Source organism: Phalaenopsis equestris, unplaced genomic scaffold (genome assembly GCF_001263595.1).
Source record: "Phalaenopsis equestris unplaced genomic scaffold, ASM126359v1 Scaffold000761, whole genome shotgun sequence".
Taxonomy (NCBI): Eukaryota; Viridiplantae; Streptophyta; class Magnoliopsida; order Asparagales; family Orchidaceae; genus Phalaenopsis; species Phalaenopsis equestris.
The window spans coordinates 1,423,737-1,443,679 of record NW_018165201.1 but is presented as its reverse complement, the minus strand read 5'-3'; the positions used below and the strand labels follow the sequence as shown (position 1 = coordinate 1,443,679).

The window sequence follows — 19,943 nt, the reverse complement described above, 5'->3', positions numbered from 1 at the left end:
TTGACCAGGATTGCTCATCTAACTACGGCATAAGAACTTACCTCCTAAGCTTTCTTAGGATCGAATATCATAGGATATAAGCCCTAATTTCTAATAACATATAAACTCAAACGATAAATTCTTCATTTTCAAAGCCATTAAAGCCTAATCATAGGATAATTTAAGTGTCACCGAGCTTCTCAATACCTGAATACTTCATACTTTCTCTTTTTAGGGTTTCGATAATAACTACTCCCATATAAGTAATCCTACTTAAAATTTTAAATGAGTAATCATTGAAACATAAACGTTTAAATTCTTGAAGACAAAACCTCAATATAAATTGAGAATTCTCTTAAGATTATCTACTAAAATATAATTAATTGCAAGGGTTTATCCTTTTAAAAAGCTCGTTACACAGATTAATTTAAACCCTTCAAGCCTTCGTGCTAAGTAGGAGAAAATTTTTTAGTTTAAATACAACCCGATCAAATATTGAATGAAATTCTTTATTTGAGTAATTGAATCTATCGTGAGGTGATGTTTCTATCTTTTGAAATAGTATATTACTTTTGATTTCATATTCGATTATTCAAATAAATTAAAATATTTGAAATCTCTGTGGTGGACATTAAATAAAACCAACAGATCTTAATAAAAACTTAGCAAAGGAGTTCAATGAAAGAATGTGATAGTAGCTTGTAAATGGCAGTTTAAATCTTAATCATAATGAGAAGTCACACAATAGCTTTGACTAATGCAGAGAGATTATGAAAACTCTTAAGAGAGAACCCTTGCTATAACAAAAGCCAATCAACTTCATATTCTCACATCAATTTCGGATGACCGTTAAAACACTAATTTAAATTTCAATTTGACCGTTGAATTTCAAATTCCCACAGCCACTAAGTTGAATTCCAAACAAGAAACTCCCAATCTTTATCTACTAAGATTCTGTAACTTCAACAGAAGACGAAGCCTAAGAACATGAAGATAAAATCATTTTTTTCTTTTTTCAAATCAAAAAACAATGTTATAAACTTATAATAACAGCATAAAATAATTCTCATACACTTAAAATTTGATCAACAAAAGCCTCAACAAACCCCCAGCCATCTTCTAAATCAGGGCTCATCCAATAACCATATATTACTCTAAAATTCTTTCCAGAGAAAAGATTCTGCCAGAAAATATGAATTGGTGCCTCCATAATACAGTTAGCTTCATGGTGCAGCAGTGCGCTAAGTGGGCAGAGAAATTTCAAATAATCACCTGCTTTTGTTGCTGTAAAAATTAAAAATGCGTCGGCTGAATAACTGTAAAGGAAGAAGAAACCCTAAACCCTAGACGATGAAAATGATGATGAAGAAGAAGAAGAAGAAGAAGAAATAATGAAGTAAACACCTGTAATGGAGTTTGCTTGACTGATATCTCTACCAGATGGAAGAAACAGGGCCTGTATATTCCACTAAAAAAGAAAAAAAAAATTGTTGAGAAAAGTCTACAAATATGTATGCGACATCCATTGCATTTCTAAGGAGCAAAGTATAATGTGAAGTGATCGGCAAGAGCAAAGGCAATGAAAAATTGAAATATAAATGCTATAAAGAATTAGGAAGGTTCACATGCATACGACTAAATTCCAATGTATTTACGTATCAAACACTCAAAACTTTAAATTTTAAGTACATATCATAGCACTTTACCTATGCATGATAAGGTGTATTCCACCTTTTTAAAGTTAAAAAAGTAGAATTTTTGATGTGATACGAATGATTTGGGTGGTATAAATGTGAAAAACAAAAGTAGAAATTAAGTGCTATGTATGTAAATGGCCCAAAGCCCAAAACATTAACTGTACGAATCAAATTTAATTCATTTTGAAGGTGAAATGATCCGTACTGGTCATCACAGACTCCACTTTTGTCACTTGAATGAATAATATTTCATAATTTTTCATTTCGAAAGAAAGCGGCTGACAGCTGAAGTTAGTGGTAAAGAGTATTTCTCTCCTACCCACGGTTAGCTACGGTTAGGGTTTTGAAGGAGAAAAAAGTCCTAACACTATGTTCTTCGAGGCGATTGTGATTTTCAAGAAGACGACTCAAGTCAGACCATTATAAGATTTATAGGGTTGCATAGAGATATAGGACACAAGGAATTGCTGAGTCACAAGGGCTCAGAATGCATGATTTACGACATGGTTGACTGCATGGGCCTGAGATGGCCTGCACATCCTTGATGGATTTGCTCTAAAATTGGCTTAAAAATCAACTTAGATTTCGTCTTTCAAATGACGATGTTGTTTAGCTGATAATGATTTAGTAAAAAATGTCAACAAGTTAATTTTGGGCTGTAATGTGATGCACTTGAATGGTATGAGCTTTGATGAAATCACAAATAAAGTGAAAACCAACCTCAATATGTTTGGCCGGCGCATGAAAAACAGGATTATTTACAAGAGCAACTGCTGAAATATCATCACAACAAACAGATGTTGGTGTTGCCTAAGGTACTTGAAAGTCTTGGAGATGTCTCCTTAGCTATAGACTATTTCGGCCGCAGCTGTTGCTAAAACATGATATTCAGCTTCAGTAAAGGAATATGCAACAATGGATTATTTCTAAACACGCTAGGAAAACATTGTCTGCGCAAGAGACATGAATATCCAGTTGCCGATTTCCAATTTCAAGGATCACCAGCCCAATCAAAATCAACAAAGGTGTGGAGCTGGAGATTTGTACTATAGATAGGAATACATTGATTTATTGTCATTGAAGTACTGAAGCATTGATTGACATGCTCGATTAACTGCATAACCGGATTATACTAAGATATTACAAATGAAACTATGATCCTGTAAAGTTTCGGGGGTGGAGGATTATGCTTTGATAACTTATCATGGCTGACCAGCTAAAGTACATCCATAGATGGTAATTAAACAAGTTCAAATAAACTCAATTGGTCTTTTCAATTTTTAGTAAGGCGCCTCAAGTCTCATCTCATTGGCCTATGACTTTTAAAATGTAATTTTCTAGTAAAGAGAAAGAGTTAAATTGGACAAAGGTTGCTAAAGGAAAGTGAAGGGTCCCTTCTTATCCCACAACAGGTTGCAGAAAGAAAATAAGGGGTGTCTTCTATATTCCTCTCAACTCGAGAGGTGGAAGGAGAGCGAAGGAGCTTATATGCGCTCGCAAAAGTCGTTAGGCAGGTTATGTCTTCTTGTCATCACAAACTATGTTTGGAAAACGTAAGTTAACTCTCCTCCCATCATCGTGAAGTTGTCTTCATGTACAAACGCAATGCTCATGCTTCTGTAATGCCACCAGTTTAGGAGGGACTGGTCTGGACCAAGCCGACCGGCCCACATCAGCCAGGTAGCCAACCGATTGGGTCAGCAGAAAGGCGTAGAAAGCCTATTCGCCTGAGAAGATTCCAACGCCCAAGTGGGGCCCAATAAGGCTCTAATCAGGTATGTATGGAAAACAAATTACAGAGAGTTTTGGGGGTAAAGTTGAGGGGGGTTATATTAAGACTAATAACATACATTTGTTTTTATGTTTTGGATTCCTGCATTTTTCTCTTTTGTTGTTTGTTTTAAGCAGCGTTTTAACGGTTTGTGGAGAACCGGCCTACCTCTTGAATTGTAGATCACCATTACATCTTGTTTGTTTGCTTAAATATTAACAAAAATAGCCCTAATATTGGTTTTCCCGCTGATTTTCTGCAATTTGTTTATTGATTTCAGCTTCGGTGCATATCAAATTAGTATCAAAACACTCAATCTTTGGGAAACTAAGGGATCTCAAATTCGAGCTAGCTGGAAGCCGACCAGGATCACGACATACATGTCCCCATCACACGTGCCTTCGTGACTGAATAATGAAATACAGATGGAATAACAAGTTGCTGGAAAGCAGGCATCAAATCGTGTATAGAATGTGCAAACTAGATTGCAGCCTACAGGTCTCCATTGCATGTCTCAAATCACGATAAAGTCACATCAAGCTAGCTGGGAAGCGGCGACGAGATTGCATAGGCGTATAGGGCAAACAACGGGATCCTACCACATTTGCGATAACTCGCGCAACAACGATTCAAGCTATATGGGAATCAAGTCTGGATTGCGGAAGCAAAGGGAAACAGCTTTGAGATTGAATCGTGCCCTAGTTGTGATATACTCACGAGTTGCATGGTGGGAAATTCAATGAGATTATTGCGTACAAAATTTCATCATCATGATTAAAAAATTCTTCCCGTGAGTAATGCCGTTCAAGAGAGTAGAAAACTAGAGAAGAAATTAGTGGAAAAAGTGAGTCAAATCGGATCTGAAATAGAAGAGCATCTCAATCATAGATGGGAGATTCACAGCCCTGAAAAAAAAAAATGATGAAGAAGATTGTGGAGTTCCACACAAAATCTTCTCTACCCGCAGCGAGATCGAATGAAATCTAGAACAGACATGAGCGATTACAATCCAAAGAAATTATGTCTCAAATCGTGATAAAGTCGCTATCAAGCTAGCTGGAAAGCGGCTACGATATTGCATAAGCATATGGGGCAAAAAATGGGATCCTAGCACAGTGGCGATAACTCGCGCAACCGTACTCATATAAAGTGATTCAAGCTATATGGGAATCAAGTTTGGATTGTGAAACACAGAGAAACAACTTTGAGATCGCAGCGTGCCCTAGTTGCAATGTAATCACGATTTGCATGGTGGAAAATTGAAATTTAAATTAGTACGAGAGTTGGGACCCTGATGGAAGGTTGCATCCAACTACAACAGTGTCTTTGGATGTGCAATATTGCATGTGAAAGGCGATTTAGAAATATTGATGAGCACCGGATAGGTGGAGAAAAACAAGGAGAATGTAAGGAACTAATTTTGACACTAAAGAGTGTTCAAGAGGAAGAAAAGATGGTGGTGTTTCGTGGTCAACCCAATTTATACAAAACTTTGATAAAGCTAAAGACCATGGTGAGGGCAATACAAGATGCAGTGGAGATTCTTAATTGAGTTACATGACATGGAAGAGACACGTGATGCGATGTTGATAGGGATTCTGGTGATAGATGAACTATTGGATGAGTTGTTTGGGGTTACAATATTATCTGAATTTTACTAAAAGTCAAGAAATCATCAAATTCAGATGCGGCCGAAGGATGTGCACAAGACGATATTTCAAACTCATGATGGTCGCTAAAAATTTCTGATTAAATGGAAATGATTGCAAGATGATGATGTCATGTGGAAGCTCTACGACTTCACCCAATAGCAGTCTTTTTTTTTCCATCTTGAGAATAGTTATCAATTTGGGAGGGGAGTATTTTTACGCCGGTCCCTAAGGGTAATTTAGTTCTTTGTGCACTTGAAAGTAATTTAGTAGCATTGGGAGGAATAAGGGGTGTGGTGCATCAAGAACTTAGAGGAGAAGATAAGGAAGCTTATCAAAATGCAATCCAAGACCCCGTCGGCGGCTTAATTTGCAAAACCTAATCAAGGGTTGATCGAAGAATCTATGGCTAGATTGAAAGGTAAAGAGATCAAGCATGAGGAACAAGAGGAGGAAAGCATCCACCATCAAGAACTCCCCCCAAGGACTTCAATGGAGGGGTGCATTGGAAATTTCTGATGGAGGACGTTGGCTGAAACATGGACGAGGGATTATAATCAGATAAGAGAGTTTCACTGTAAATACATGGAGGTAAACATCAGAGAAAGGAAGTTGGGATGGTAATGCTAGGGTTAGAAAGTTGAAGAATGCCTACTCCGAGTGGGAAAACACACATGGGTTAATATATCGGGTGGAGCGATATTTTGCGATGAATGGGCTAAATGGGGAGGAGAAGCTAGGGTAACATGATTATATTTGGAAGGAAAGCCCTAGAATGGTTTCAGTGGAGGGATGCTAGGTACTTGATCCGTTCATGAGAGAAATATAATGATTGCTTGTTAGAACATTTTCGAGTAATTCGAGAAGAAGACTACACAAGTAATTCTATGTCTTGACTTAACAGAGGATCGTCATAGAATATAGGGAGATATTCGAGTTATTGTCAGGACAATTGAGGGGGGTTTCTGAAGCAGGATTGGAGGAAAACTTTATAAAGGGCCTCAAGCCTGGCATACAGGTATCATTCTGATTATTGAGACTGCAAAGATTGAAGGAAACGATCGAGTTTGCCCAAATGGTGGAAGACAGTAACCAGATAAAGAAAAACAGCAGAACGACGCCACATGAGGATTCCACAAGAATACCTGGACGACCATGGCATCGAGAACCTGACGATGTCATTTCAGGAGGAGGCACCAAAGGAGAGGAATACGGAGACCTGTCACCAGGACAACTTCAAGCACCTAACAAAGGCAGAGGTGCAAGACAAGATAACAAAGGAATTATATTTCCAATGTGATGAGAAGTATGCTTCGGGCCACTGGTGCAAGGATCACACGCTCCAGATCCTTTTAGCTTGTGAGGGGGAGAAGGCATATGGTGAGGAGTCGAAGGAAAAAATGGAGGGAGAGGAACACTTAAAATTGGATGTAGCAGAGGCGTCCATCAACTCAGTTGTGAGATTTACTACAAATCACATCATGAAAGTGAGTGAACAGATCGGGGAGCAACTGGTAGGTGTGTTGGTAGGTTGTGGGGCCACTCACAATTTCATCTCAAAGTGGTTCATGGACCAGTTGAGGTTGAAGCTAATAGATACGAGAAGCTTTGGGGTCGTGATGAGGACAGAAAAGACGAAGAAAAGTTGCAGAGGTTTGGTGTTGGCACTACAGGATTTACATGTGGTGGAGAAATTCCTTCCCTTGGATTTGGGCAGCACTGATGTGAGTCTGGGAATGAACTGACTACAGATGATTGGAGAGATGAAGGTGGATTGGAAATCACCGATGATAGAGATTAAGGTGGAGGGGAGGAAGGTAGTGTTGAGAGATGTTAGCTTGTGCAGAATCATCGTCTCACGCAAAATCATGGTCAAGACGATATGGGGAGCAGAGAGAAACTATTTGGTAGAGTTGCAGAGTGTAGAGGAGATCCAGGATCTCAGATCAACGAGTTCCCCTAAGGTGTTCAACAGCTTCTACAACAATTTTTTGACATCATTCAACAGCCTAGTGGGTTACCACCACCAAGGGACACGAGCATGTCATTACATTGAAGAAGGGTGTTCATCCTATCATTGTCAAACCATAGCAGTATCCTCAAATTCAAGAGGATGAGAGAGAGAGAGAGAGGTTGATTTGGTAGACGTTCGAAGAAGAAGGATTATTAGGCCTAGTGTGAAACCCTTTTCTAGTCCAGTTCTATTGAAGAAGAAAGAAGATGTTGCTAGAGATTTTGTGCAGACTACAGGGCATTGGACAAGAAAACTGTACTATACAAGTTGCCTATTTCAAGGATTGATGAGTTGTTAGACGAACTTCGTGGAGCAGTCATCTTCTCGAAGATTGATCTAATGTAGGGATACCATCAGATCATGATGAACCTAGTTGGGGTGCATAAGACAACTTCCATGACTCATGAAGGACATTCTGATCTTTTGATTATGTCATTCGACCTTACATTTCAGTCTCTTATGGACAAGGTTTTCCAACCTTACCTCAAGAAGTTCATCCCGATATTTTTTTTATAACATTTTGACCTACTGTCAAACAGAGTCGAAGCGTATGGTACACCTGAGGACAACATTGGAGACATTGAGAGAGTAACCATTGTATGCCAACTTGAACAAGTGCTCATTTGTGCAGTCACAAGTGGGGTACTTAAAGCACGTGGTGACTAAGGCAAGGGTAACCGCGAAACAGTCTAAGATTGAGGCTATGTTGGACTGCCCTTGACCGATGAGCTTGAAGAAGTTGAGAGGGTACTTAAAGCACGTGTGAGAGGTTGTGGCATGATTGCATGGCTACTAACAGATTAGCTAAACAAAAGATAGTTACAAGTGGGGCAAAACAATGACACAGTTCAAACAGCTAAAGAGAGTCCTGACTAGTGTTATGATATTAGCACTTACAAACTTCAGTAAGTCATTTATGATAGAAAAGGATGCATCAGGGTATGGTGTACTCATGCAGGACCAGTGGCCTATTACCTATTTCACCCAAGTACTCACTATCAGGGCGAGGCTCAAGTTTGTATAGGAGATGGATTTGATGGCCATTGTCCTGACCATTCAAAAGTGACATCCCTGTTTATTGGTGCGACAATTTATTGTTGGGACAAATCAAAGGAACCTGAAGTATTTGTTGAAACAAAGAATGACGACTGAGGAGCATCAAAGGTGGCTATTCAAGTACTTGGATATGATTTTGAGATCCAACATTGCTCAAGATTAAAGAAAAAGACCGCGGGTGCACTATCGTGGAAGGTGATGGATACCCAACAAAAAGCTTTATTAGCACCATGGTCCTAAATTAGGAAACCCTGAAACATAAAAGTCAGCAGGATGAAGGGCCGAGGGAGATCAGGGCAGAGTTGCAATAGGATCCAAACAGTCATTCAGGATATGCATTGAGGGGACAACTACTCTATCTCAGATGTTGGTGTTAACGAGAGCATTTTGTACATCCTCAAGCTGTAGCAGGAGTTTCACAGCAGCATGATTAAGGAGTACTCTGGGGTACAAGAGATATACAATCAATTGTCGACAGAGCTATATTGAGTGGGGATGCACCGAGATGTGGATATGATAGCAAGATGTGATATGTGCCAACGACACAAGTATTAGAAGATAACACCAGAAGGGTGATTACAACCTCTAGCTTTACCTGAGAAGGTAGAAAGAGGTGATGAGGAATTTTATAAAGGGGTTGCCACAATTAAAGGGGATTATTGTGATACAGGTGATAACAGATCGTCCGAGCAAGTATTCAGATTTCATTCTGTTGCAGCACCCTTACACAATAGTTTCAGTCGCTATTATGTTCATGAAAGAAGTGGTTCGTATGTAGGCGTTTCGGAATCCATTGTACCAGACAAGGACAAGGTATTCCTCAGTCATTTCTAGAATGAATTGTTTAGATTACAAGGGATAATCCTAAAGAGAAATACAACATATCATCCCTAGACAGATAGTCAGATGAAGGTGGTGAATAAGTGGAAACATACATGCGTTATTTTGTATCAGATACGCTGAAGTTGTAAGCAAGGTGGATTGCTTGGGCAGTGTGTTGGTACAATACTCCATATCACACTGTAGCCCATATCCCTCCTTTCAAGATTTTGTATGGGCCTCATCTGATATAATATGGACATAGTACGACACCAATATCCAGTGTGGACTAGTACTTAAAAGAGAGAAAAAATATTGGCAAAACTCAAGGGACATCTACTGAGGGCCCAATAGATCATGAAAAGGAAGACTAATGGATATAGGAAAGAGGTACAATTTGAGTTCAAGGACATGATTTATTTGAAGTTGAGATTTAACCATCAAAAGACACTGGCCATGAAAAGAAGTGAGAAGCTCTCCCCCATGTTATTTTGCACACTATGAGATTGTGGCAGGCATGGAGTTCACGGCATTCCCTACCATCACCATCATCATTGCATCAAATGCTTCATGTTTCACAGCTGATGTGTGCTATTGAAGGCCGCAAACCATCATCTTCATTGTCTATAATATTGACGAAAGACAAGGAGGTGGTTTTGGAACCTTGAGAGGTAGAACGGGTGTGTTGATGACTGACGAGAGCAGAGTAGGTGTTGATTAAGTGGAAGAATCTGTCAGAAAATGAAGCAATGTGGGAGCCTTATGAAATGACATAGAAGTAGTTTTCATCATTCCACTTTAAGGACAAGATGGTTCTTTGGGAGGAAAGTATCGAGCCAATAATCCATGAGGGTTCGGTCTTAACCCCAGCCAACCGGCCCACCCCAGCCGACAGCCAACCGATCGGGTCAGCAAAAAGGGGCAGGGAGCCTTTCCGCCAAGAAAGATTCCAACACTAGGTGGGGCTCACTAGGCTCTAATCACATATGCGAGAAGAAAAAATTAAGAGGAGTTTTGGGAGGAAAGCTGAGGGGGCTTTGGGGGGTTATATTAGGGCTAATAATTCATGATTTATTCTTTACGTGTTAGATTATTGCAGTTTTCTCTTTTATTGTTTGTTCCTAGAGGCATCTAGAGTTTGTGGAGAGCAGTTCTACCTCTCAATTTGTAAATCTCCCTAGTACCCTGTTTATTTGCTTGGATATTAGTAAAATTAGCCCTAATTTGGGTTTTCCCGTTGATTTTCTACAATTTATTTGTTGATTTCGGTTTCGGTGTGTATAAGCCTTATTACAACCAACTCCCTCTTTTTCCAAAAGCTAATTCTCACCCTTCATCTTTATCTTGCTCAAATGATATCAAAGCAATATAGAATTTCCAAGAGCTAATATAACAATTATGAGAAGGCAACCATGGAATCATAGAAAACATGAAAGAGAGAAAAAATATTTAAGTAGATATAGAAAATCTCTTCATATTTTTCAAGATGTTTCCTTAAAGTCATGTAGAAATATGGTTGACATTAATGCGACAGTTCATGATTCAAATCCCATAGTAGAGACTAGTTCATTTAAATTCATGTTTGTTTGTGCATGGTAAAAGTTCAGCATAAGCTTAGTTCATGTTGTGATTAAAGAGCTTTAAACAAACAGCTCATTTGAAAAAATAATGAGCCTTATGAAGCGGAGCCTATTGAGTTCTAATGAACCAGTATTACTGTGCTTAAAAAAAATTTACATGACAAGGTTTAAATCTCCACATATAAAGAGCCGAGATTATTGAGCCCCAACGACCTAATCCCTTTAATAACTATTTCAAATAAGCTAGAAATTCAACTTTGTCATTAACTTATAAGCAATGCAACTTTAACACATTCAAATGATGTGAGACTAAATGCCTAAAAATATGGAATTCAAATGATTAAAAACAAGCTCTATTAGTTGTAATTAAGCTTCATATCAAGCCATAATTAAGTTTATTAACTAGCTTATTCAACAGCTTTAAACAATATTGTTCATAATCATACATGAATGAAGTAGTAAGCTATTTAAGTCTGTTCATTTAACAATTGAGCATTTATAAAAGTGCTCGAATATGTTTGATTAGTTAATCAAATGATCATGAGTAAGCTTTTTTCGAGCCAAGCCATAAGTAACTTACTGAATGCTTGATTTATTTGCAACCTTGAGCACAAAAACTATTTGATGAAAAAATAGATGTCAGATTATATAATGGCAATGACTATGAACTATAATATTTTTGCCAAGGGCTCACAAAGATCAAATTAAGGAGCAAAATGGCATATGATTCATACATGATGAATGTGGAGAATAAGAGGGATTATAATATGAGAATAGCCTCTTCTAAAAATGTTGCTTGAGGTGAGACGTGTGTGTGTGTGTGTATTAGAAGATTATTTTATAAAAATGTAATTCAATTTAGTATGGCAACATCTCCTTATTTCAACACAATTTACTCTATATGTTCCCATGGTCAAGGCTTGAAACCAACATCTATATATAAGCAAAGAACTTAGATACTAAAGGAGGAACTAAACAACACTGAGAAATTATTAAGAAGATTGAAACAATTTAGAAACACGTTAGAGCAAACTATAATGTTTGATTATTGGTCTAATATCAAAATAGAAAATAAATCAATGTTCTGATTAGCAATGCTTACGAAACTATTTTCTTTAAATTTGTTAAAACAACTAGCCAAGTAAAGGATTCAAAATTTATTTTTGGACAACTTGACAGAGTCATAAAGGATATTAGAGAGCATCTAATGGTTCAAGTCATTATAAATAGTGTTAGTAATTTCAAGGCCGCTCAAAATAGGTTGATGGAAAAGAGAGAGCATATGTATTGGACAACATATATGGCACAACACTTAATTGTAATTCTTTAAAAACATGGAAAGTTGATTCCACTTAAGAATGCCTTAAGCAGATCAGCACGTTCATTTATAACATTCATGAGTTTTAACTTTGATGAAAATTCCTAAATAGAAGTCCTAGATTTGCTACAGCTAACTTTACCCTATAAAAAATATCGAAAGCAAAGCAACCTTTTTAGGCTATGTTCATCTCCACACAATGGCTTAATCTTTCTTGGGTAGAGAAAACTGAAGGGAAATAAGTTAGGAATTTTTTTTTTATTGAAAGCTTATAGCTAAGTATCAGTTCTGCTATAACAACATCCAAGTCATTAGTTCAAATTTCAAGGATAATTGATGCGGGTAAAAAGTTAGCTATGGGCTTCATTTACAATACAATAAACGAGCATAATGTTCTTAACCTTATAATAGATGAGAAGCGGGAGATTTAGCTTTATAATCATTTACAAGTCCCCAGATATTGCATTTATCCTCAGTTTTAATATGTTAATAACAAGTCTATCAATCCTTAGATCAAAATTATTTTATATCACTATGTTAATAGATTGATAACAAACTAACCGAGGTATGACAGATCTATAACTTGTAGCATTTAGGAATAAGAAAATATTCCTTGGGCCATAACAAGACAAAGATACAGTTGCAAAATATTTCCAAAGTAAATTTTTATATTTTTTTGGTTGAAATTAAAAAGAAAAAAAATATAATTTTAATTATAATTTTTTAAATTTTAGTTGAATACTAGATTCAAGTTGGTGATGCGCTCTAAAGCTATAATGATTTGCAATTAAACTATTAGGCTTTACATGTTCATTATTATGTTGTGGATGTAATTGAAGCACAACAACAACAACAAAGCCTTAATCCCACTACGTGGGGTCGGCTACATGAATCTTTTTTCTCCACTGCGTCCTATTTAGTGTCATATTTTCATTTAGTTTTAGTAAATTAAGATCATTTTTAATACAATAAGCCAAAGTCTTCCTAGGTCTACCTCTGCTTTTCTTAGCAAAAGTCGAATCTAAAACATCTACTCTCCTAATCGGATCATCAGATGGTCGACGTTTAATGTGACAAAACCATCTAAGACGACTTTCTCTAATTTTGTCTGTCACGGGAGTTACACCAACCCTATCACGAATATATTCATTTCGCATTTTGTCTCTAAGTGTAAAGCCACTCATCCACCTAATCATTCTCATCTCGGCAACACTTAACTTATTATTATGCTTCTCTTTTAAAGGTCAACATTCAACGCCATAGAGCATTGCAGATCTCACCACCGTCTTATAAAATTTTCCTTTCAGTCTAAGCGGTACTTTTCTATCACACAAAAGGCCCGAAGCATTCCTCCACTTCAACCAACCAACTTGAATTCTACTATTAACATCCCCATCTATATCACCATCGCTTTGGACAACGGACCCAAGATATCTAAATCGTTCACACCTTTTAATAATTTGATCAAAAAATCACACTCTTGTCACTAGAGCTATTACTACTAAAATTACATTTCATGTATTCAGTTTTAGTTCTACTTAAACGAAGGCCTTTAGACTCCAATGTAGACCTCCATAATTCAAGTTTTTCCTGGGCTTTTTCTCTCGTTTTATCCACGAGAAGAATATCATCAGCAAAAAGCATACACCAAGGTACATCCTCTTGTAGATGGCCAGTAAGACCATCCATAACTAAAGCAAAAAGATATGGGCTTAAAGCCGATCCCTGATGTAATCCAGCAGAAATAGGAAATAGGAAAATATTTGGGGAAAATATTTGGTCAATCCCCCTTCAGTTTGAACACAAGACAACTCTAGTACACATATCTTTAATGACTTAAATGTAGGTCATATCAACACCTTTCTTCTCGAGGACTCTCCAAAGGATATCTCTTGGAACCTTATCGTAAGCTTTTTCTAAATCAATAAAAATCAAATGTAGATTCCCCTTATTATCTCTGAACTAATCCATCAAACCTCTCAATAAATGTATAGCTTCCATATTAGACCTGCCTGACACAAATCCAAATTGATTATGAGAAATATTTGTGATGCGTCTTAACCTATGTTCAATTACCCTCTCCCATAACTTTAAAGAATGACACATCAATTTAATTCCTTTTAATTCCTCTATAATTTGCACTCCTCTATAATTTGCACTCTTGTGCATCCCCATTATTCTTAAAAATAGGGACCAAAATGCTCTTCCTCCACTCCTCAGGCATCTTTTTTAATTTTTAAAATAATATTAAAAAGAGTTTAGTAAGCCAAGAAACTCTCAAATCTCCCAAATATTTCCACACTTCAATTGGGATATCATCAAGTCCTACAGACTTTTCACCCTTGGTTTTCTTTAAAGCCTCCTCAACTTCTTTTTTACTAATGCGACGGTAAAAATGTTCTAAGAAAATCACTTTTTGATTTTTATCTTTAATACACTTTACTTGAGTTAAATCTTTACTCTTTTTTTCTCTTTGTTTGACTAGTTTATACATATATTTTTCACCCTCCTTAGTATCTAATCTGTTATAAAGATCACTAAAAGTATAATTTTAAGCTTCACAGATTATTTTTTTAGACTATTTGCGGGCCGTTTGATATTTTTTCTAGTTCTCTAAGCTTTTACATTTAAACTGATTTTTATAGCATAACTTCTTATATTTTATCTTTTCATGCACATTATTATTTCACTACAAACTATTTTTATTTATAAAAATTTTTTCTTTTGATTCTGCAAGCACATCTTTTGCTACTTGTTTAATAGTATTTGTTACTTTATCCCACATAACATTTATTTCTTCATGAATATCTCAAATTTTGAAATCTTGAATTTTACTCATTAAAATAATTTTATTTGTGTTTTTTAAGTTTCTCCATCTAATTCTACAATGTTGAGTCTTAGTATTCTTTATTTTACAACTCTTAATATTAAAATCTAGAACTAATAAACGATGTCGAGTACTTAAATTTTCACTTGTAATGACCTTACAATCTTTACAATCGCGACGATCTCTTCTTCTCATATAAAAATAATCAATTTGTGTTTTATTAGATCCACTCTTATAAGTAATAAGATGTTCATCTCTTTTCTTGAATAAAGTATTAGTAATAACAAAATCATACTCTAATGCAAAATCTAAAATAATTTTACCTTCTTTATTAGTTACTCCAAAATCGTAGCCACCATGAATATTTCTGAAATCTTCTACCACTCTACCGACATGTCCATTTAAATCTCCTCCAATAAAAATTCTTTCTTCAAGAGGTATCATTTGTATTAAGTCTTCTAAGTCATTCCAAAATTTAACTTTAAACCCTGTATTTAAACCTGCTTGAGGAGCATAAGCACTTATAATATTAAAAAATTTAGTATCAATGATAATCTTAAGAGCTATAATTTTATCTCCAATTCTATTAATTTTTACAAAATTATCTTTCAAACTCTTATCTATAATTACACCTACACCATTTATAGTGTGACTCTTACCAGAATACCAAAATTTAAAACCTAAATTATCAATCTCCTTAGCCTTTTGTCTAACCCACTTAGTTTCTTGAATACATAAGATATTAATTTTCCTATGTAATTGAAGCAAATACAATAAAATTTATACCAAAAAGACAATGTTTGAGAAACTTAAGGATGAACATCTTAATTTATATGATGTACGACATGCAATTGAAGAATAGAAATTTAGAAATAAAAAGGATTTAAAAGAATGACAAAAATTTTCTTAATTTGTAATGACGTGTCACCGGATTAATGGTTTGTGATGATGATATGAAGTTACACAATCCAATTTGCAATAAAACGATCTCAACTTTAATTTCTTTGAAAAGTAAGATCAATAAGTCTAACATAAGCCAGCAAGTAAAAAAAACAATAAACTTTATGTAATTAAAGCTGTCATTTTAAAATTTCAATAATATTCATTATGGATTATAAAAGAGGAAGATGATTGTGATAAAAAAGAAAGAGGACTCAAAGAGAAAAATGAGAAGATAATTCTCCATGCCTAAGTTACTAATGAAGACCCACTGAGTGAGGAGAGTGACAGAAACTTTTATATTTAAAATTTCTAACCTTAGTAGCTTGCTATGTTCTTATCTTAATATAAAACATTTGGTGTAGGGGAAAGACTTATTGTGGTTAGCTTATTTTTGAATTGTTATGCCATTAGTTCTTATTTTGACATCTTATTTTACTCTAAAATTTGCATGAAACTTCTTACATTATGATTTTACATTAGAATATTAATATGTTACTTTTATTTTGTGTAATTTACACTTTTCAATATATTAGGATGCTATTATGTTATTTTTAATAGACTAATAAATTAGAAAATTAGAATTTTACTTCTTCTTTCATATTTGGATTTTAGGATAATACTTCTAACTTTATATAACTTGTTGATTCTAAATTTTTCGGTGGCCTAATGAATGAAAAACACTAAAATACCCAATTACATAATTTTAAATCCAATGCATCCGTATATAACCTATAAAGACATCAACATCGCACATTCCAGTGCAAGTTTTCAAACCTTATATGTCATGCTACTATTATCCCATCTGCCTAAGATCTATGGATCTAACCAGGACCCAGAAAAAATATTACGCATACATGCTTGGTAGAAGTTTGTGTTATCCAATCGCAAATACAATAGATGATTTCCTGCTTACAATTTGAAGCCCATTAAATAACAGAAGTTTTCCTCCTTTACGATGTTAACATTACAAAAAAGGAAATATTTCACCCAATATATTAAATCTTAATACACTAAAATATATGAGATATCATAACAAGTATCACCAAACGGTATAAATTTTCACCAACTGATTCATTCAATGAATGGTGGGATTTTACATCTGTAAATTAGTTTTGATACACCTTCCTAACAGGCCACAAAAAATACGCGCTAAAATGGAAAAAAGATCTAGACTTGTATGATAGCAAATGCTGCTGCTTTTAACAGAAAAAAAAAGAAGTGACAACTTCCATTCAACATCCAACAAGTTTTAACATGTCATGTTTTCTTTCTTGTATGTGTCTTTACATTTTTTATGGCTATGAAGGCCCAACACTTCAAAGTTGTTGTAACAAACCAGTTAACATTTTCACATAACTTCTTGGGACATTTACATACATACCATCCAATTCCTATGTATTTACATATCCAAGGCCTAAACTTCCTTTTACATTTTAACCACCCAAATCTTTCATATCACATCAAAAATATCATTACTTTAAAAAAATGAAACACACATTTTCATGCATAGATAAGGTGGCATATATGTAAAAATTTAAGTTTAGGTGTTAGATATGTAAATACATAGGAATTAAGTGGTGAGCATGTAAATCTTCCCAACTACTTTTATTCTTATTTGGCAATGTGTCTCGCGCTATAAAATATTCACTATAGACAAATATTAGAGATAAAAAGTAAACTAAAACAATGTCAGATTCCCCCTCTCTTCTTGTAATATTTATAACCTTTTTTTTTTAATATTTTCTCTCTAAAACCACAGAGATTACTACATTCAAAATTATGAAAGATTTTTACACATCACTCCTATATTCTTGTCTATTTCTTTTTGTGTTTTCCATGTGCGCATTACTTTAATCCCACTCCATCAAAGTAAGTCAATGTTTGATTAATATCATTTCCAAAACAATGTTCATGAAGCTAAATCTGAATCTCTAAGAAAAATAAAAAGCAAACTATTTGTAACACAAAAAGACTTCAAGAAAACTACAATGGCTGAGTAAAATTTCCAAACTTTGCAACAATAAATCCCCTTACTTCCCCTTACTTGATAGCACAGTTCTAGTTTTGAAGATCTACACTAGAAATCTGATGGTGGCAGTTAAGAATTATTCAGAGGTTAACTTAAGGTGAAAGGTCTCTACAAAAATAATTAAAAGAAGGGAAATTCACATACATACCGCACAATTACTATGTATTTACATATCTAACACCCAAAGTTGATATTTACGCTAATAACAACTTAGTATCATAAACATATGCATGAAAAAGTGTATTTCATTTGTAAGAAGTAGTGATGCTGGTATTTTTGATATGATATTACTAATTTCAGCCGCATGTCTGTAAATATAAAGTTTTTTATGTTAGCATGTAAATTTATAGGTATTGCGTGGTAGGTATGTAAATTGCTCCTAAAAAAAGAGTATAAACTGGATAGGTTTTTTCCAGATTTCAAAAGGCAACCAAAGTATAGCGTCACTTATGCTACAAGGCATCTACTTTTCTAGTTTTCTTTACTACGACAGGATAACATTATAAGGCTTTAGGAATCTCAGTTACAAAAGTCTGAAACCTTTCCCTCATTTTCCTAAAAAACCAAGCCACGGAGATGGCGGCTGATGCAAATCCCAATTTTTCATGTTCATGCTATGTTAAAATCACAATCCTATCGTACATACAATTTTAACAAAACCCTAGAAAATAAAATACAGAAGAAGGATTTCCTCAAAATCAATCTCTAGCTGTTCATCTGGTCGAAGAAGCAAGAAGCCAAATTCGTAATTAACCCAAATTAGATAGCAAAAATTTCCAGAATCATCTCAAAAATGCCAACCAAAACAAAGGCAGTTGTATTGCCTTTTGATTTCAATAAATTACTGAACTCGAAATCACTGGTTATTAGCTAATTGCATCGAGAAGATGAATTCAAAAAGAAATAATGAAATTCATAAAAGTAATAAGAAGAATGAGAAGATGCAGCGGCAGTACGAGGAATACTTTGTGGGGTGGGGTTGGAGGAGGAAGAAATGGCTTGAAGAGGGAGGGACTGAAAACTCCGAAGGCCATATCAAGTAGATGTTTTGAGCTCGATGTAGCAGCAATGGCTGGCTACGAGAAGATTGCAATCCTCGAATTAGGGCTTTGAGTAGGGTTTAGCAGTACACGCAATCCTCTACCCCTTCTCGCACTAGTGAGTGACTGACCATCCATGGCATTCCATGTGGCAATACAACGCCATTTATATGGTCCGGAGCTAAAAAATAAAATAAATATGATTTTATGGGGCAAGCTTAAAGCTTATAAACGTAAGGAGTTAAATGAGGGGCATGAACTTGAGCAAATATAGATGCTTTGTGTGGCATCTTAAGTCTAGAATACGGTGCATCTCAACGATGCAGAGCATGTTAAAAAGAAATGAACATACAAGGAAAGACTTGCATGCAAAATAATATATATTATATATATATATATATTATTAATCTGATATGGTCACCAATACAATTAAACTGAAAACAGAAAATTAGTTGAATCAAAATGGAAATGATAACAGGGAATGACTACTCAGACCCAAAGGGAAAAATACCACTAAAGATCAGCCACCTACCATCCCTGCTGAGAAGGTGCAACTCGATCCTCTTTCCAGCACCGCAGTTTCTGATGAAGAACATCATACTACAGGTACAGATCAAAAAGTGCTTATACCACTTACTATTATTCAAGAATATTCGAAGAAGACCCACTTACATGCCCACTTACATGCCAAGACACACGAAAGTGCTCTTTCGATCAGATTAAATATCATCTGGTACAACAAGTAACTGTTTCTAATGTTCAATACCATACACATGTCCGACACGCTTTAGACCAATCCACTGATCAGGTGAGCCAATCTTTGGATGAGGAATGACAGGTCTAATCCATGAGAAAGAAGAAGAATAGAGGCTGGCTCGAGCTCAAGAACTTATTGGATGACACATTGATTACTACTGGCAAAGATCTTCATCTTACCAATTTATTAGCTTGCTCCTTCCCTAGAACTAGAGGCCGAGGCAGGACAAAATTGGGTAGCTCTCTAGCTACCCAATACTCCGTATTTTGACACTTTTTGGTTTTTTCTTTTTGTTTCTCATGTATTTTTTTTGTATTTTGTCTTGTTGGAACCATTTGAATGTGGTGGTTATCGTGTAATCAGAGTGTCATGTTTGGGCCCTCCCGCACAATATATATTTATCCTACTTTCTATTTAATATATTAGTCATTGGACTCTCTCTCTCTCTCTCTCTCTCTCTCTCTC

At 35.5% G+C, this 19,943-nt stretch overlaps 1 protein-coding gene across 2 annotated transcripts; it reads right to left on the bottom strand.

Annotated features, from left to right (window-relative positions):
• Positions 1–894: 894 nt before the first annotated feature.
• On the bottom strand, positions 895–18,880 carry LOC110030940. Of its 2 annotated transcripts, none has more exons than XM_020733940.1 (3): positions 18,647–18,880; positions 1,384–1,447; positions 895–1,263 (listed from the first exon to the last, which is right to left on the bottom strand). In XM_020733940.1, exons 1-3 carry the CDS (start codon positions 18,713–18,715, stop codon positions 1,046–1,048), a joined length of 351 nt encoding a protein of 116 aa, XP_020589599.1. In that variant the 5' UTR covers positions 18,716–18,880; the 3' UTR covers positions 895–1,045. The 2 variants fall into 2 exon arrangements, with proteins under 2 accessions (XP_020589599.1, XP_020589600.1); XM_020733941.1 differs by having other exon boundaries at positions 1,384–1,435.
• Between the last annotated feature and the right edge of the window lie 1,063 nt (positions 18,881–19,943).

Excerpts from the sequence above, each read along its gene's own strand:
- LOC110030940 (XM_020733940.1), bottom strand. The coding sequence starts at position 18,715 with ATGGCCTTCGGAGTTTTCAGTCCCTCCCTCTTCAAGCCATTTCTTCCT. Across the intron at positions 1,448-18,646 it reads CTCCAACCCCACCCCACAAA|TGGAATATACAGGCCCTGTT; the intron begins GTATTCCTCGTA and ends TTTCTTTTTTAG. Across the intron at positions 1,264-1,383 it reads TCAAGCAAACTCCATTACAG|CAACAAAAGCAGGTGATTAT; the intron begins GTGTTTACTTCA and ends TAATTTTTACAG.